General features: G+C 41.4%; 1 protein-coding gene across 1 annotated transcript in view; it reads right to left on the bottom strand.

The window, feature by feature from the left end:
• IKZF2 (IKAROS family zinc finger 2) overlaps window positions 1-16,882 on the bottom strand; it is a 113,661-nt gene that overhangs the window by 95,701 nt on the left and 1,078 nt on the right. Inside the window, exons 2-3 of the mRNA XM_009285129.2 lie at window positions 15,087-15,135; window positions 14,245-14,349 (exon numbers count right to left, since the gene is read on the bottom strand). Of these exons, the coding sequence (XP_009283404.1) occupies window positions 14,245-14,349; window positions 15,087-15,120 (139 nt within the window). The 5' untranslated portion in view covers window positions 15,121-15,135. The remainder of the gene's footprint in view (window positions 1-14,244; window positions 14,350-15,086; window positions 15,136-16,882) is intronic.

The following is a 16,882-nucleotide window of genomic DNA, read 5'->3' as shown; positions in this document are numbered from 1 at the left end:
ATTGTCACCAAGAGACATGATTTGACACAATGGCCCTGATTAAGAATGTGCTTAAGTCCTATTAAAGCCAATGGAAGTTAATCATCTGTTTGAGAGCTTTGCTAAATCAGGACCAGAACAGGAGACATTTCCAAAAAATCTGGGCGTAAATTGCACACACACTAATTAGCTGCACACACCAATTACATGATTATGGATGAAACGCAGTTGTTTAGCATTTACAACAGCACACTTTGTGTGGAATCATTTAGAAATAAGGTCTAATTATCACTCTGTAACAGGTCCCACAATGCATTATAACCCACATATACCATGTTAATTTTAGTTGAAGGAATAGCTTAAAAAGACAAAAAAAGAAAAAAAATCCTTCCAGTAATATTTGTCCAAATTCTCAAGTGGATCAAGATCTGACCCTTTTGGAACTTCACTGTGTCCACAGTGAGAACATCTGAGCAACTCCAGCCCAGCTCTCTTTTCTTATTGCTACATTTTGCTTACAGAAAATATTCACTCTTGCATTTCAAAATGTAACATTTGTACTCTATGCCGCCTAAAGACTTAAGCCCTGCACTCAGGAAACAAACAAATTGGCACAGGTTTGCATATCCAGGATTACAGATATCAGCAAGTTATTATGCCTACAAACCAGGAGTTGCTAAAAGTATAATTGTGAATGATCTCAACCATTTGAACTATTTGACATTAGCTAGGATTGCCAAGTCTCACTTTTATGTCTCTTAGCCCGATACTTACTGTTTTTTCTTAGCAGCAAGATTTTCAGATAAGTGACTACAAGAGTCTCCACACTTTCACTAAATTAAGAAAAAAAAAGGCATTCTCAAACCCAGAGATGGCTGAAAAGCCATGCTTCGGCACAAAACACAGCTCAGAAACGAGAAGGTACATTGAGAATTACATTTATTAAACAAACACACACACACAAAAATCTCATGGCATGTAAGGCAATCTTGCGATTTAAAACTTGACTCATGATTGTGAAAGTTTGGAGTTGGCATGCCAACTTGGTAAGCCATCTGCTCACCAACAATTTATAAACGAGACTGCTGCCAAAGCCACCCGATTACTCAGTTCTAATATTAGTGATGTAACTAAAACATGCTCATAGGGTTTTTCTCCTCATGAACCAGGAAGCACAAGAAAAAACTCGCAGAGGAAAAGTTAAAAATAAGAGGTAAAATGTATTTATGCTCAATATTCCCTTAAAGTCTGATTAGTAGGAACATTCAGGATTAATCCAATGCTTCAGTTCTGCAATTCCCTCTAAACCAAGTCAGAAGGAAAAAAATCAGTAGAATGATTACAAATTATGGGAAAAGGTGAATCATATATTCTGTATCCAATGCCCATTTCTTTGTTAATGATTCAAACAGCAGTTTGTTAAAATAAAAGATGCTATGCTAAAAAAAAAACCCCAACACCTCATAATAGCATTTAATATATTTTGACAACAGATTAAAAAAAATAAAATCAAGAAATCGTGCATACAGGCTAGCAGGTACAACTGCTGATTTTACTAGTGATGTTAATTTTACCATTAGAACCAGGCAATTTGGGATAAAAGCACTATCCTATTTAAACAATTCCTTTCTTATTAAAATTCCAGATTACATATAGCAGTGAAAAACTGCTGGAAGTTAATCTACAGTAAATAATCCTTGGGGCAAAAGATACTGTAATGAAACTGCATGGAAAATTACTCACTCAATCATTTTTAAAACGTTGAGTCACAATTCAGTTTTGTTGGCCTGAAACTCCAGATCTATCTCCATGGCAAGTCAGTAGCAAATCCCAAAGCACAGCCAGTATTCCCAGAGCTCGGACATGCGGATGCGTTGCTACAATAGTAAACCCAGGAGCGTGCAATGTCTTACACCAGCACTTCCACGTAGTACCTTCTTCCCATTGAAGTAAAAAAACCAGTTTAACCACTGGCTTCAATGTGAGCAGAATTAGGACATTTCTGAGTGCTCCATAGGGCCTGTGAAAACACAGGCAATCCTGGTGGTACTAAGAGGGCAATGGCAGCGATAAGCATCCCACTTCATTTTTGTACACCTTGCTCTATCACTGCCAAAAGGAGTAGCTTTTAAATCCGCGTTTTGAAATTAAATGCATCATCATTACACAATTACCGTTCTAATTAGTCTCTTCAACAACAGATCGGCTTTATTTATGATTAATTTTGGTTAATGAGTTAGTTGTAGTTTTATCTGATGGATAATGGAGGAGAATTAACAATTGCTTCATCCACACAAAATTTTGTTGTTCATATAGTGCACAAAATTTTGACAAATGTTTCTGAATGCTAGCCAACAACCACCAGCACATTTTCACTATCTGAAAGCAGCCAAAGCTCAGCAAATGTTACCATATTACATTATAGTAGATTAAACTGTTTACATATATAGAGAGTTATTATAAACTACAGTCATAATTATAAATTGAAATTTTGTCGCCAGCTCATAAGGAAGCTTTCCCCCTTCCAAAACACCTGTCCAGAACAATTAATTCAGGTTGTCTCCTTGATGGTCTACCAAGACCTATTCCATTTACAGTCACATGAGAAAATGATGCAGGGACCCAAGCTGGAGAAGAAATTGTCTTGTCCACATGTCAGGCATCCCGTATATCTCATACCTTTGTCCACACCCCTCCAATGAAATCTAGCCTGCCTCTGAGGCCAGTTTAAGGTCACAGTCCCAGTTTTTTAACTAGGTATTGGTTTTAAATGGTTTTAAACCATCATCTTCAGTCACCACATTGCCACCTTCTGTCAAAATCACTTTCCCCTTCCCAAACGCAAGGCTGGTTTTGCCTCCACCCAGACCTGAGTACTGACCTCACAACAGGAGACACGTCAGAAATTCCTCAAAGGGACTCACACACCACTAGTTTCATAAGGGCATTTGGATGCCACAGCAAAGGCAAGGAGAACATGACAAGCTGGGGCACCGAACAACATTCACGTGTTTCACAAAACAGAATGGATGATAGCAATCAGCATAAGCAAAACAGAACCGATACCTTAGCACAATTCTCTTCTAGCATGGTAGCCTGTTGCTGGGGTGCTGTCTATCGGATGCACAGAAAACTTCAGGATTTCCCCATATACAGTCACTAAGGAACCTTGGATAATTATACTGCAATTATCATTCACATTTCTACAATGAAAACACTATTTTTACTCTTTTCCTAAGGCACTGTACTCTGTTGTTCTAGGCTGTTAAAAAAACAACCAGGGTCCCACTGCAGGAGTGGCTGCAGTGGGGACACGGATAAAGTATCTTGACATGAAGATGAGCAAGTACTTTACAGAGCATCATTATAGATTATTTCCTGGAATATGTTGCAGTTTGCTTTGGTTTTGAACACATATGTGATATATATTTATGACAGCAAAAATCTCACTACTATCGATTTTTCTATAAATATTTAATGGTTACCAGTCAGAAGCTAAATTTAAGTAACAATAGTGCTAATGACATTAAATAAACAAAGCACTTTAAAACTGTGAGAAAAAAGCAAATACCTCTTTACAGCATTTTAACGCAAGAGCAGTAAGACGGCAGCCTGAAACCATGTTACGTGCTGATAGCCTGAGTCATGTCTGGTCTCACAGTCCGACCAGCAAGGTGATTTTGAACAAACATCTAACAAAAAGTAGGTTCTGCGAGCAGCAGACTTAGCAGAGACTGGCTTCCAACAACTTTTCCCCGTGCATTTAACATTTGAAAAGGGTGGCGCTTAACAGCTTTTCCTTCAGCAGAGGCACAATTCACATACCTCTCTTCTTTCTGGCTTCTGAATTTCATGAGACTTGCATGATTCTAATATTTTTCAAGCTTCTACATCTCTATTGTATGTGACCGAAACTTTCTAAGTGCCTTCAATTTGTATTTACACACATCACACATGTACAGGCTTGTCATAAAGGGCTGGACACATTTTCATATTTTTTTCTCCAGCTGCCAACCTTCTCTACTTGGTATTAACTAATTTGGGGGCAGCTGACTGGTAATAACATTTATACTCTGAGAACACTCTGGTTTGGGATTCACATATGAGTGCATGGGATTTTGGAGAAATAAAGAAATTGTGCAACCGACAATACAAATTTAAGAGAACGAAAGAATGAACTCACAGAGCTCTCATAGTCTGCTAACATCATATACTACTTGACCCTTAAATACACAACTAGCACATCATTCTTCCGAACTCTTGAGAGCTACCTATAATCTGACACGTTCAAGTCACATACACAAATGATGAAGCTGACTGCCTCCCACCTATAGGAGCTGAATTCATACTAATACTAATTTCTCTAATTTTTCTCCACCTCTTCAGCCTATAATTTTATTCACCCATTTGTATCTCTTCAACTGGCATCCTTTGTGAAGCTCTTAAAGATTTATTGTTGAAAAAGCATGATATAACGAGGAGATATTATTACATTACACTCTAGAAGAATAGATTATCCAAAGGATAATACCTAACAGTGATGGAGAGAGAGGCCTGTGTATTTAAGCTAGAGGAAAAATTTCAAACAGGGGGTTTCAAGTAAAGCTGATACCCCAGAATGTTCCACACAGCTGCATGAAGATGTATTAAACTCACCCAGGAATCACCTGTGCTGGTAACAAGGTCAAAACAACTGGTAAAGTTGACCCAATTTTGGGAGATTAAACTGTAAAACTATTACACACACCTACGTCTAGGACATGCCTACATCTGAAAGGTGATGAGGATTAAGGCACTGAGTGAATTTAAGGCACAACAGTGTGTTCTAAAATATTTCCGTATTCGGGCAAACTCTGCACATGTTCCAGACCAAACTCCAGAGGTGCAGGGAGAGAGGTCCCTCACCACGATACTACACATGCAATACAAAGGCCATACCTAGGAACAGACAATTAAAAGCAGTATGCACAACTGCTAATTAATAAGATTTGTTCCCCTTCAGGAGCCATTATCTGGACAAGGCAAAACACACACTGCAGGATATCAGTTTCTCAAGAAATAAGATTAAAAACCACCAAAACTAAACCTCGTTTTCTTCTTTTGCCTGAGCCTTCTCCCCGTATCACAGACCTGGCTGCTAACCAGAACAAGGTCTTCAATCTACTGCGACTCTTTCCTGGAAGCTTTTAAGCTATCCACGACTTAAAGAGAATAGCTACTCTTCCCCAAATGAGTAGACCTCATATCTCTTCTGTGTAAAAAGACTTGCTGTTTTCATACAGAAAGAAGCAACTTCTTCAATTTTCAAAAGAAGGGAATTCACACCACCCTGTTTGCTGCTCTTTGGACAGTGTTTAATTCACGCTTCTGAAGTTTAAAGGATGTACAGATACAGTTACCAAAAATTCTCTCCGTTTGCATTTTATGGCTAGACCATTATCTAAGAGAGCACATTTGCTTACAGAGGGAATCATAAAAAGTCCAAAGGCTGAGGAAAGAGGAGGTGTGAATTCTCATACGACTGCACACACACACACGTTCCTGAATCAAAGAGTAATAATGAGAAAAATTAACATGGACTTGGGCATATCACAGGCTTCTCCAGCCAGCTTTCTGTGCCACTCACCAACATAACTTTCATGGAGTGAGGGAACACATGTCCCTTGAGAAAAAACAGGACAACATCGCTTTCTTCTGATGGAATTAGGGGTTTTTAGAGGCTGAGGGGAATGCAAGGGAAACATGACTAATAAGGACCTGAGAAGACTCCAGCCTACTGTTGAAGGTCACAGCATAGATATCTTTAGGATAACACTTCTTTTGTTCAAGTGGAGGAACAAAGGGGATAAACAAGAAAATATCCCTCATCAGAAACTCAAGCTTTGTCACATATGTGGTTTAACTGCAAATGGAGCACCTCTACTGTAAGCCCTGTCCAGATCTTCCATTAGCTGGAGATGAAACACGGACTGTCTTACCTCCTCACATAAGAGGAAACCATGAGAAAAAAGGTGATAGACAGGACAGGCAGACAAGGTGAATGGATTTTTCTGTGCTTCATTATGTCCTACCTTCTTTGGAAACTGCTTCAGACTTCCACCCCCCAGGACAAAGGACCTGACACCAGCAGCACCAAGATGTGGCTGGGTCTTCTATCCCCACCGCATGAAGCTTCGGGGTAGACAGTAGAGCTAAATCCTCAAAAGGCCTTCTCAAGCCCAGTGATAGGGAAAGGACTTTAATATTCCCACTAGCCTTCCCTTTCTCTCTCCCCTACTGCAGTGACTATACCTGTGCCCAGAACAGCCTCACAGGTGGTACCAATACCTCAGCAGAAAAAGGGGGTGAAACAAAAACCAGTCTGTGCAGCTTCTCCAGGTAACATGAAGCCATGGTGGGGAGAGTGGAGGTAGATCTGAAGTGAATCAGATTCCTTGGCCCATACTTTGCGTAAAACCCACAACCTGCTAAGAAGAGGGACCCCTACCTCTTTAGGGAGATGATGCACTTAAACTCTGCTGTCTTTTTTATTCACCACTGGCTAGTAGATGCAGATATTCATCCCCTCCACACTGGAGCTGGGAGTGCAGTTTGGCCCTAGGACTGACCTCCAAGCACCTACAGGTGTTCCCCCCCATTCTGAGGGGGCACAGGGATCCAACAGGCAATCTCGGCTTCACCAGAGGGGAGACCAAGAGCCCTATGACCTCTCTGGACATAGGCCAAATTTCTCAAGGCCAAATACAGAGCAGCCATGAGCTAAAAGAGCAGGTACAATGCACACGGAGCCCGTCACCTCTGTGGTGCTGTGCCTTGGCCACACAGCGTTAAAGAAATAAACACAAAAACTGGAAAGCAGGGTCAAAAATAAGAGGTGTGGAGAAAGCAAAAGTCAGTTAAAAAAAACAACCAACCACAAACAGGAGGTTCTAATTCGCAGAAGTTTAAATGACCTATCAGCACAGAAATGAGGTGGATGAATCAACCCCATGCTTTTCCAGGAACAGTGTCTGCTGTTTTATGGTACACTCCAATGTACCACCTGTAACACCACTTGCAGGTGACCCTGCCAGCCAGGGCTATGCTCACAGCAGGAGCTTCTGCCAGCATCACTCCACCTGTGAGGGATTGCAGCTCTTCAAAGCCACAGGCTGACACGATGGTGCCAGCAGAAGCTGGTAATGTAGACCTGGCTCCAGATCAAGGGCACATTTTGCTGGGCAGTGTAAATAAGGGTTTGTCCACACACAGACCTGGTAATGCTCAGCTGTATGGGAAGAGTTAAAATGCTGTGGTTGCTCTAATGTAATCACACCAGAACAGGGTGCTCTAAGACTACTGCAATTATTCCTGCACAGGACAGGAAATAAGCTACACCGGTATTAAGGTACTTCTGAACATGTCTCATTACGGGGCTGCAAAAATTAAATGTAAAACAACCCCTAAGCAAAGCAGCTATCATAATAAAATTCCTACTTTTGACAAGGCCTAACATGTGCCATCTAAACCTCCATCTTGAATGAGCTACGGCCTCTGTGATTCAGAAAAAGGGCAAGAGGGGGAAAAAGCGGCACAGAAACATGGGGACTGTCCCGCAACAACGAGAGTCAGGAGAAAAACTGGGCCTCTGGTCCCTAGCCCAGAGCCATACCTGTCAAGCCTCATCGCTTCTCGGTGACAATCGCAGCTCTGCCTCCTTCCATTGGGATGCAGCAGTCAGCCGCCTAGACTCCAAACAAGCCTTCACCGCTCTAGGCAAGGGAAAACATGCCGTGGCACAGGCTCCACACCCGGGCTGGCAACAGGTCTTGTTACTACAGAGAGCAGTGGCACAGCCTTCTCTTAAATTTTCTGCAGAGCTGCTTCAAGGTGGATCGCCCAAGGAGTTTCATTCACTGGGATTACTGAGGAAAAAGCAGAAGAGGGCTACGCCTTCTCCTCCTGGCTAGAATAGCATCGCTCCTCCAAGGTGCCCTCTTGGCACTGGAAGGAGAACGAGCACCATTCACCCTCAGTAATGCACAAAGATGACACAGGTAGCTGCATTTTCACCTGTAAAACCTAGTCCTGCAAACTGTCATTTAGCCGGAGGACTAGACAGAGCTAGCGCCCCACAGGAACGGGAAAACAAGCCCTCCAATTTCCCAGGAGAAAATACTCATCCACTTCAACAGGAGTGGCACCTTCCCCCAGATTCAGGGATGGGGAAGACAGAGTGCTCTCTAATGGATATCTCGTCACTCAGCTGCTATCCAAGTGCCGCATTTCAAGGAAGATGAGGATTGCTCTTTTCGTCGGCATGTCTGAAAAGGAACTGAAATTCCAGAAGCAAGCATTGAAAACTTGCTGACTACAAAGCTAGCAAGAGCACCGAGTGTTGTAACAGGGTGTGTACCAAGGAAAGTTAACCGAACCTGACAGTCCAAGAGAATAACAGAAGCTCCCTAAGAAAGGTGTGTGCTGCAACAAAGCCCTGGCAGATGACCTCTCAAGAGCCTTCTATCAGAATAAATAAAAACCTATTTAATGAGATTAACTGATCATTTTGCTCCACCCTCATTATAACACTCACCGAGAGAGAGGAATGTTTTTGCAGCCGAGTATCTAATTCCATAGGGAATGCCAGAGAGACCATGACAGAAGATATGAAAAACACACAGGGGAACCCTCTGCTGTTGGAGCGCGAGCTACAAACACTAGTTACTTAAACACCTAGTAGTTTCAGTGGCTACTCGGTTTTCAGCTACACAGAGTTTGTATCAGAGGAACTATTTCATGATTGTAGGCATACCAGTGTGAAAAAAAAATCTAAGCTGATGTGTATGAAGGTACAACAGTCCAAGGTGCATCCCAGCCGGTATTTCATTTCCAGGTAACCTTGTCTTTTTATTTTTTTTTAAAGAAAAAAAAGAAACAGTATAACACTACTCTGCAGAGCTTTGGTTTCACACATGTGGACAAAACCCTAGATTTCTGTTTAAAACCTGATCATCATCTCTTTTTTTATTATTTTATTTTTCCTCCTTAAACTTCAAGAAAGCTAAACCCATTGGCTAAAACTTTCATGAGTATTATTCCCCTGCCAATTCTCAGGGAGTCTGAGGTTAAAAGACTGAAGCAAAGTCATTGTTTCTGTAAGGTGTCAAAGTAGCTCACTTCTACCAGTTCCCGGCCACACTTTATTGAGCTCATCCCATACGTCTAAGCTCATCTTGGCATAGTGCATCTTCACCACCCTTCAACCTGTAAAACCACAGGTACGTCTGTATCGGGCATCATCGTGAAATTCCACAGCTGAGCTCTCTAAACATCAAACTGTCAAGGTTGGAAAGTCAGACAGAAAGGACTGGAGGACATCTCAAGTGACTGTCAAAAGTTCGCCTCCCTGCACTGAGGCAGGATCAAAGATATCCAGACCGATAGATGTTGCCTACTCTACTCCTTAAAGGCTGCTGAGGAAAGAGATTCCTCAGCATCTCGAGGTTATACAGTCCAAGCTTTTAGCACCATATGCAGTGTTTCACACTTTCCAAGATATCTGGAAGAACTGGAGATCTGAATCACCACTTCAGAGCACAGCAGTTTAGCTGCCAGAATTCTTCATGCCCCAGTGCACGTGTCAGGGGAGTGACTGCCTCAAAGCACTAATTCAGTTCCCCCCCCTGCAGCCCAGCTCAGACAGCTTCAACCACCCTCCCTAAAGAAAAGCCTCCTGCAGAGGCTCAGCCTCCATCACCTCATCCTACTGAAAAAACACATACTGAGCCAAAAAGAATCCCAGTGCAAGGTCCAGCCTCACGTGCCTGGGCCGTAGACCCTGGCAATGGCAAGGCTTGTTTGCCACGTAGCTGAGGCATGAAGCAACCTCTAATTTTACGCATTTTCATTCCAAAAGGCAGACTCCATGGTTACATTTCTTTATCCATACAGATGTGGTGCTGATACAGCTGTGATACGTGAAACTTTCTGCATGGGGCAACACAACTGTGACAAAACAGAGCTTGTATGACAATGTAGAGTTGAAAAACGAAAGTAATAAAGAAAGATTTGGGGCTTTGAAGTTAAAAAATAAAAAAATAAAAAAGAGTGCAACTGATAGTCCACCCTAGTCTACCCCGATCACTGGGAATACAGTATTGGCTACATTATAATAAGGCCTTGCCCAAGTTCTCTTTAAATACTGCTGCTGAAAGCACTCACACTTAATACTGTTGTCCCAATAGCTATTTTGTCAGACAGTGCGATCGTTCCCCACCATGGAGAAAATGCAATCGCCTCATTATTTTCAGCAAGAGTCAGCTGACAATGCTTATTTTCTCAATAAATTATTTCTCAAAACTTAGTAACACTTTAAGCTACTATAAACACATCTCGAAAGCGTACCAGGATTTTAATCAGTTTCAAACATCAGATGTTGGGTTTGATATTTACGATTGTTCTGACTCTGTTTCTTTTAATGGCTCCTTTTGTCTATGAAAGCAAAGATAAGAAAGTCATCTAGGACACCCGCTGTAAAGTCTCTAATTTAAGAGGAAACTTCCTCTGTCACTGGCTGTCGGATGCTAATAGCTGCTGTTACTATTTTCCATATGATACCGGGCAAGTGGTCTTAGAGAAGTATCCTTCATCCTATACAAAGTGGTCATCGAGTGAGCTAACTGAACAACTGTGCCCCTGCAGTTTCTAAAGGGGACATTCTTCTAAGTCCACTTTAATCTACAGGGAAAAAAAAGTAATATATATCTCAAATAACTATAGTAAGAACTCAGCGTGGTATTATGAGGAGGTGACTGGGAATTATTTCTTTTTAAAGCCTCTTTTATAAGGATTCCCCATCAGCCTTTAATTAGCATGCCAGTTCCTATTCTGAGGCTCCTGATCACTTACAGCCCTGTTCAACATCCACCCAAGGCAACAAGACAGACTCCCTTGAACTCGGTGGGGTCAAGAGGAGGGCTTAGGGCCATGCAGGGAACTCTCTAGTACCAACACGAAGTTAATTGAGCAGGCCTTTGATGCCCAGCTCTGCATGTCAGCCCTTGGAAGAGTTTTCCTATGGAAGATCAGAAGAAAATCTGGACTTCCAGATTTGGGGCTATGTAAATGTATCATCTGTACTCAGCAGGTAGAGCACTAATTTGTCTTTTGCTGTAGAGGAAAGTGAGATGATCTATCAACCTATTCAGTTTGACTATTTACGTGTATTTTAAATCTTTGCTTACATAAAACTACAATAAAGTGTTTTAGAACAGAGCATCTGCCAACATACATACAGTATTCTGCTAAAGGCAGATATATACCGTAAGGTATATGTAAGATCATTAGTTAGCTATGACAGGCTATTTACTGTGATTTATCTTTCAGGATCACCTCATTCACAAGGAAAATTGAGTGTCAGCCCCATCCATAACCTATACATACCATCTAGATACTTGAAAATGGTAATAGGTTAAAGGATGCAGTAGACAACTCTCCAACACAATCCAAAATATTTAACCCAAAACTTTTTGGAATAGAACCTGAAAACATCAGTAGCCCAGCCAGAACTCCTACTAACACGAATTGCCAGGAGCTAACGAACATAGAAAAATCTTTACCTCACACATAATTTTACTGTTGCTGGGAGAGCACTGCTCAGTCATTTCGGTACAGATCCAAGAAATTTGTTTCTTATAGTTTTGTCTCCGTTTCAGCCAGACACAAATAAAGGCTAAATTAAGAGCTGTGGTTCAAATCGATTCAATGGAACGCAAGAACAAAGGTCAAAACTTAGATCTCTGCCCTGCAGGTGCACATCCTGAATGCACAGCTAAATAGGGCCATCCACCTTCTGGGGATGACTGCCAACAACATGGGGAGCGAAACATTTGGGGTCTGATCCACGTACCACCTTACGTACCACCTCCTCCATTAGCAAACCCTACCCAGCCAGAATGACATGCCTTGGACTTTGCTATAGCGGCAGGCCAACAGTAGATCAGTCTCCAGTGACTCCACTAGAAATTAAACCATACTGAAATACAACGCAGCCACTTCCTCCACTTACAACAAAGGATGACTGATCAATCCAACAGGAGCTACCAAATTCATACAAAATATTTCAAACAGCTATTCCTCCTTACTCTCCCACCTCCAACTCTCCAAAAAAACCCCAGGAGCTACCAAATTCATACAAAATATTTCAAACAGCTATTCCTCCTTACTCTCCCACCTCCAACTCTCCTTAAAAAAACCCAACCAACCAAACAAAAAAACCCCCCAGAGGTCGCAGGCCCCTGGGTTACTGAACCTTTAAAAGAATTTCCTGTACCCTGTAAAACAGGTGGAAAGCTCTAAAGCACAGCCTGGTGATTTAGTCTACGCATGCCAGATTCAAGATTTGGCCAAAAACCTTAAGTGAACCAACATAAGAGCTGCCACAAAAGCCGACAACCTCTAATCAATACCTTCCATGTTTAAGACAGAACAAACCACCTCTCTGCAAAACATTCTTATGCCCGCAAAGAGTAAATAAATTACAACAAATTTAAGAAGCTTGAGTTTTGCTTAGCTTAAGAACCCCAGGCAGAGCCCCTAATTTTTCAACAGCAGCACATGCTTAACACAGAGCAGCAGTGATGAAAGCAGTTGAGACACCTGTGAGAGATCACAAAACACACTTAAAAAAAATAAGATATTCACCAAGGCTGCAGATACATGTGTGTTGCAAGAACTAACGAAGCTTAAAAATCATTGAAAATGTTAATACAATGAGCACGAAAATATTGAATGTGTTAAAGTATTTTTGCATGACTTCATCCTAGATCTTTTTATTCCCTAATTTGACTCTGCTTTTTAGCCTAGATTATAAAGAAGATTTAAAACAGGGAGCTTTTTTCCTTTCCAATGAAGGCTTCCCATTAATAAAAAGGAAACAAAGAAAATGAAGAAAGTGAGTAGTAAAACTTTTACAACATAATAAAATATATCAGAATCCCAGTGCAGCAGGATTGGAATTGTCTAAAGATGCTGAATTATGATCGGTTGTCATATAAAGTTCAGTCCAGAGTATTAGCAATCATATTTTCTAGCAACATGTATATAATTGGGAGATCTTCATAATAACCCTCAGTTTTAAAGGCTCATAAAAACTGTGTTTTACTCATAATTTGCAGGAGGAAAGAAGAATTCTTAAAGGAAAGTAACATCTTTTTCTCAGTAAGAAAGACTTTGAAGGCAATACACTGTATTTTAAAGCAAGCAACTCTAAAAGCTCACTTTTTCTTTCACAGTTTTCAGTGGGGTATTATACAAACACTCAGTTTAAAAAGATAAATACATATCTACAGTACACACACTAGGAAGAAAATTAGTATCACATAGAGAGGAACCCTCTGAAAGTATATTGGAAGCAAAGCATGTTACGTTATTTTTGAGTACAAGTACAGAGGTACTTTAAGGTAAATATCTTGATGTAACATTGTAACCAACAGTAAAACAAGCTATGGCACTCACACACACAAAAAAGAAAGGATGTTGGTTTTATGAAAAGTGTGTAAACTACATTTATCCGCCTCCAAAATACAGCATGAAAATAATTATAAAAATATTATCAGCACTTGACACTCTCAGTAGACTCCCAAATATCTACATTTTCTCAATTTCTCCCCTGACATTCTAAAACAAAATCCTTTCAGTTTGTTAGAGAGTCAACTACCAAGTGCCATAAACTTCCAATTATCCCTGCCACTTTTGGACTTGCCAAGGCAAAGCTGAAGTAATGAACAGGATGCTGAAGTTTCTATATGAAATAGCAAAATACAACCTGTCATCAAACCCAGATATTTTAACTTTACACTTTTGCCAGAGTAAAGCCTTTTTTGTAAATAAAATGTGTTTGTTTTCAAATAAAGCTACTTCAAGCTGTTTTGGGAAGCACAGTAAGTAATAACAACAATAACAACAATTTCCATTTGGATTTCAAAACCTGATGAAACAAAACCAGCACATGTCAAGCCTAGTGTTTTCCTACCTGGAACAGGTAAGGACCAGCTCTCAAATGCCACCTTGGGATAGTTCAGACTAGTAATCCCGTTCATGTTTAGATGAGACACGAGCATGAACAAGAAAGAAAAGGAAAAAAAAAAAAATCTACCCTGTCTTTCTCTTCTTTTACTAGCAATGCCTACAGCAGTGGTTAAGACCCAGTAAGCAAGCCGAGGACCCAGAGGACCAGACTAACCCAAACCCGCTGCTAGAGAGGAACAGGTTTAAGAAGAGACTTACTGCTTGCCATGTGACTGGGGGAGGTATGCTGCCCATTGGGTGTGCTGGAGGTGAGGTCAATGGCCATGCCGGAGTGCTCCCTTTCGGGCGAAAGCTCATTGTCACCTGCTTTCACAAAACAAGTCCCCCATAAGTTTCCAGCCCCTTCTTCAGCATAGCAACACAACAATTAAAAAGTATGACTCGCTCGCTCCCTTCGCCTTTCCCTCCCTTACCAGCGGGGTCTTCCACAGCCTGTAAAAACCGGACTCTCAGAGGCCACAAGTAAACATTTGACTGACTGATTTTAAGAGCCCCCCCAAACCTACTGTCACCAGCCTTCTACGCACACACCTGTGACAAACCTTGCCCCAGCTGCTTTGTCTCAAGAGAAGTTAGGATTACTTTTCTACCTGCAGACACTGAGAATTGGGGCTGGGCAGAAGACTGAAGTAGCACTTTAACATATAGACCTTCCCCCCCTAAAGCTCTCGGTTAACTGACAGTTAAACAAAGCACTTAAACTAAGACATTTTGCCCTGACACAGAAAACAGGAGAAATGCATAGTGAAAGGCATAAAAAGTTTTTGGTTGCAATTTGAATTTCTGAAGATTAACACTCTCTCATTTGCAAAGTTCATTCATCCTTACTAAATATTTAAACCTGGAGCTACTCACCCATGCACCCCTCCCCATGCATTTTTCAGTCATACAAAAAGTTTATGTTTAAATGCTATTAATTCAGTGTCATCTCAATGCAAAGACCATACACAAAGAAGCTAAAGTTTCAGATGTCTGCATTATAGAAAGAATAGTGGGAAAAGGAAAGTAATTCAGAATAATCAAATGAAATGACTACTTACATGTTATATATCCATCAGCAGCCTCTGCTTCCATAGTCAAAGTGCAGTGCTGCAAGGCAGAAAAGTACACCCTCAAAGATGCCTGTCAGTATCAACCATTAAATGATTAAACTTACTTAAAGCCCTAAGTAGTTGCCCATTTTACTGCTGTTGCAACCATTGCCTAGAGAAGCACACAAGTGTACTGCATGTGCTCATTTGCAAATCACCGAACTCTTCCTGCACATTATCTGAGTAGAGAAATTCAGCTGCTCCCTGGGCAGGTGACACTGGGATCATCTTGGTCTGACCATACCCCTCTCTGTCCCCCACGTGCATTTTTACCTGATCTGAGAGTTTTTTCCCTGACTTTCCACTTGTTTTGTTCAAGCTGGGATGGTAATGCTTTATCAATTATCAGCTCTCGCAGCCAGAACAGACTTTGAGGAGATGGATACAATTAACAATTGCTCTTTTCACACGCACTCCAAGAGACTCCATCCTGATCTAAACGAAATAAAGCCCTCCCGTGTCTGTTCCCCTTCAAAAGAGTTATTACAGCTCTTTGTCGCACACCACCGAACACACACACACCTGTACACGCACCTGTTCACTCTAACCCTATTTATCTGCCACAGCATGGGGCCAAACATCACACTTAATACTCCCAGATCATGCATTTTGTGGCGTGAAGCAATCTTAAAGTTTCTGGAAGCACTTTGCTGACACAGAACAAGCTATTACTTTCCAGAAACCCAAGTAACTGTATAGAATGACACCCCCTAGCTATCATTTGATATAAATTGGGGGGGGGGGGGGGAAGAGAGAGAGAGATATATCAATAATCATAACTATGTTCTTTTAAGTGGAAAAGTTAAGAATCTGACATGACCAGAGGAGAATTTTATTTCCTCTCTCCCTCCACGGCCTCTTTTTTGCCTTTAGTTTCAAAACTCTCACTGCACCAGGCAGCTAAATTATTCACAATGAGCCATTTCTGTATTGATCGCCAAGTATATTTAGCCCTGGCTCCTGGAATTTCTCCATTACTTACTGGAAAACAGGCAGCTTCACTTCTTGTCTCCAAAACCACTTCCCTCCCCCTCCCTTCACCTGCTTTCCTCCCCCCCCTCCGCCTTTCCCCCAATAAATAAATACTTTTCTCTGTGTTCTTCTTTGGTATAAAGCAGATCAAATTCCCAAGGCATTCAGCACATAACACTTAAATTTCAACCTGCCCAGCTGCTACCAAACTCTCTTCAATTACTGATTTTTCACAGGACTCTTAAAAAGAAATCTCCAAAAAAAAGTTTCCAAAACACATAAGCTGCTTCCTCAAGCCCTTCAAAATTACCTTATCTTCCCCCTAGTCCAGGTAGGCAGGCACACACTGAGAAAAAGAAAGAAACATCAGAAGCAACAGGGAAAGATCATCCCAGCCAATGAAGTGGAAGGAAAGAAAGGGGAGGAAGGGAGGAGGAAGAGAAAGACAAAAAGAAACACAGAAACATCCATAACCGAAATTAAAACACGCTTTGATTTTTATTTTTTATTTCTTCAAGGGAGGGGAGGAGGAGAAAGAGGAGGGGGGGAAGAAAAAAGTTTGGTCACCATTTTTAGGCTGGTGATGGCAAATCGCAGCTGCTAAGCCTCCCTCTCCACAGCGAATGGAGAGAGTTTTGCTTGGGCTGAAGACACAGCAAGATGGGAAAAGTTTAAAAAATATTTTTTAAAAGAAAGGGAGAGAGAGAGAAAGGGGGGGAGGGGGAGAGGGGAGAGAAATCCGCCCCCCCCCCCCCCCCTTCCCGGCGGGGGAT

The sequence above is a fragment of the Aptenodytes forsteri genome, unplaced genomic scaffold (genome assembly GCF_000699145.1).
Source record: "Aptenodytes forsteri isolate BGI_AS27 unplaced genomic scaffold, ASM69914v1 Scaffold264, whole genome shotgun sequence".
In the NCBI taxonomy this organism is placed as follows: domain Eukaryota; kingdom Metazoa; phylum Chordata; class Aves; order Sphenisciformes; family Spheniscidae; genus Aptenodytes; species Aptenodytes forsteri.
Note: the sequence above shows the minus strand (reverse complement) of the source record. Positions and strands in the feature narration are given on the sequence as shown.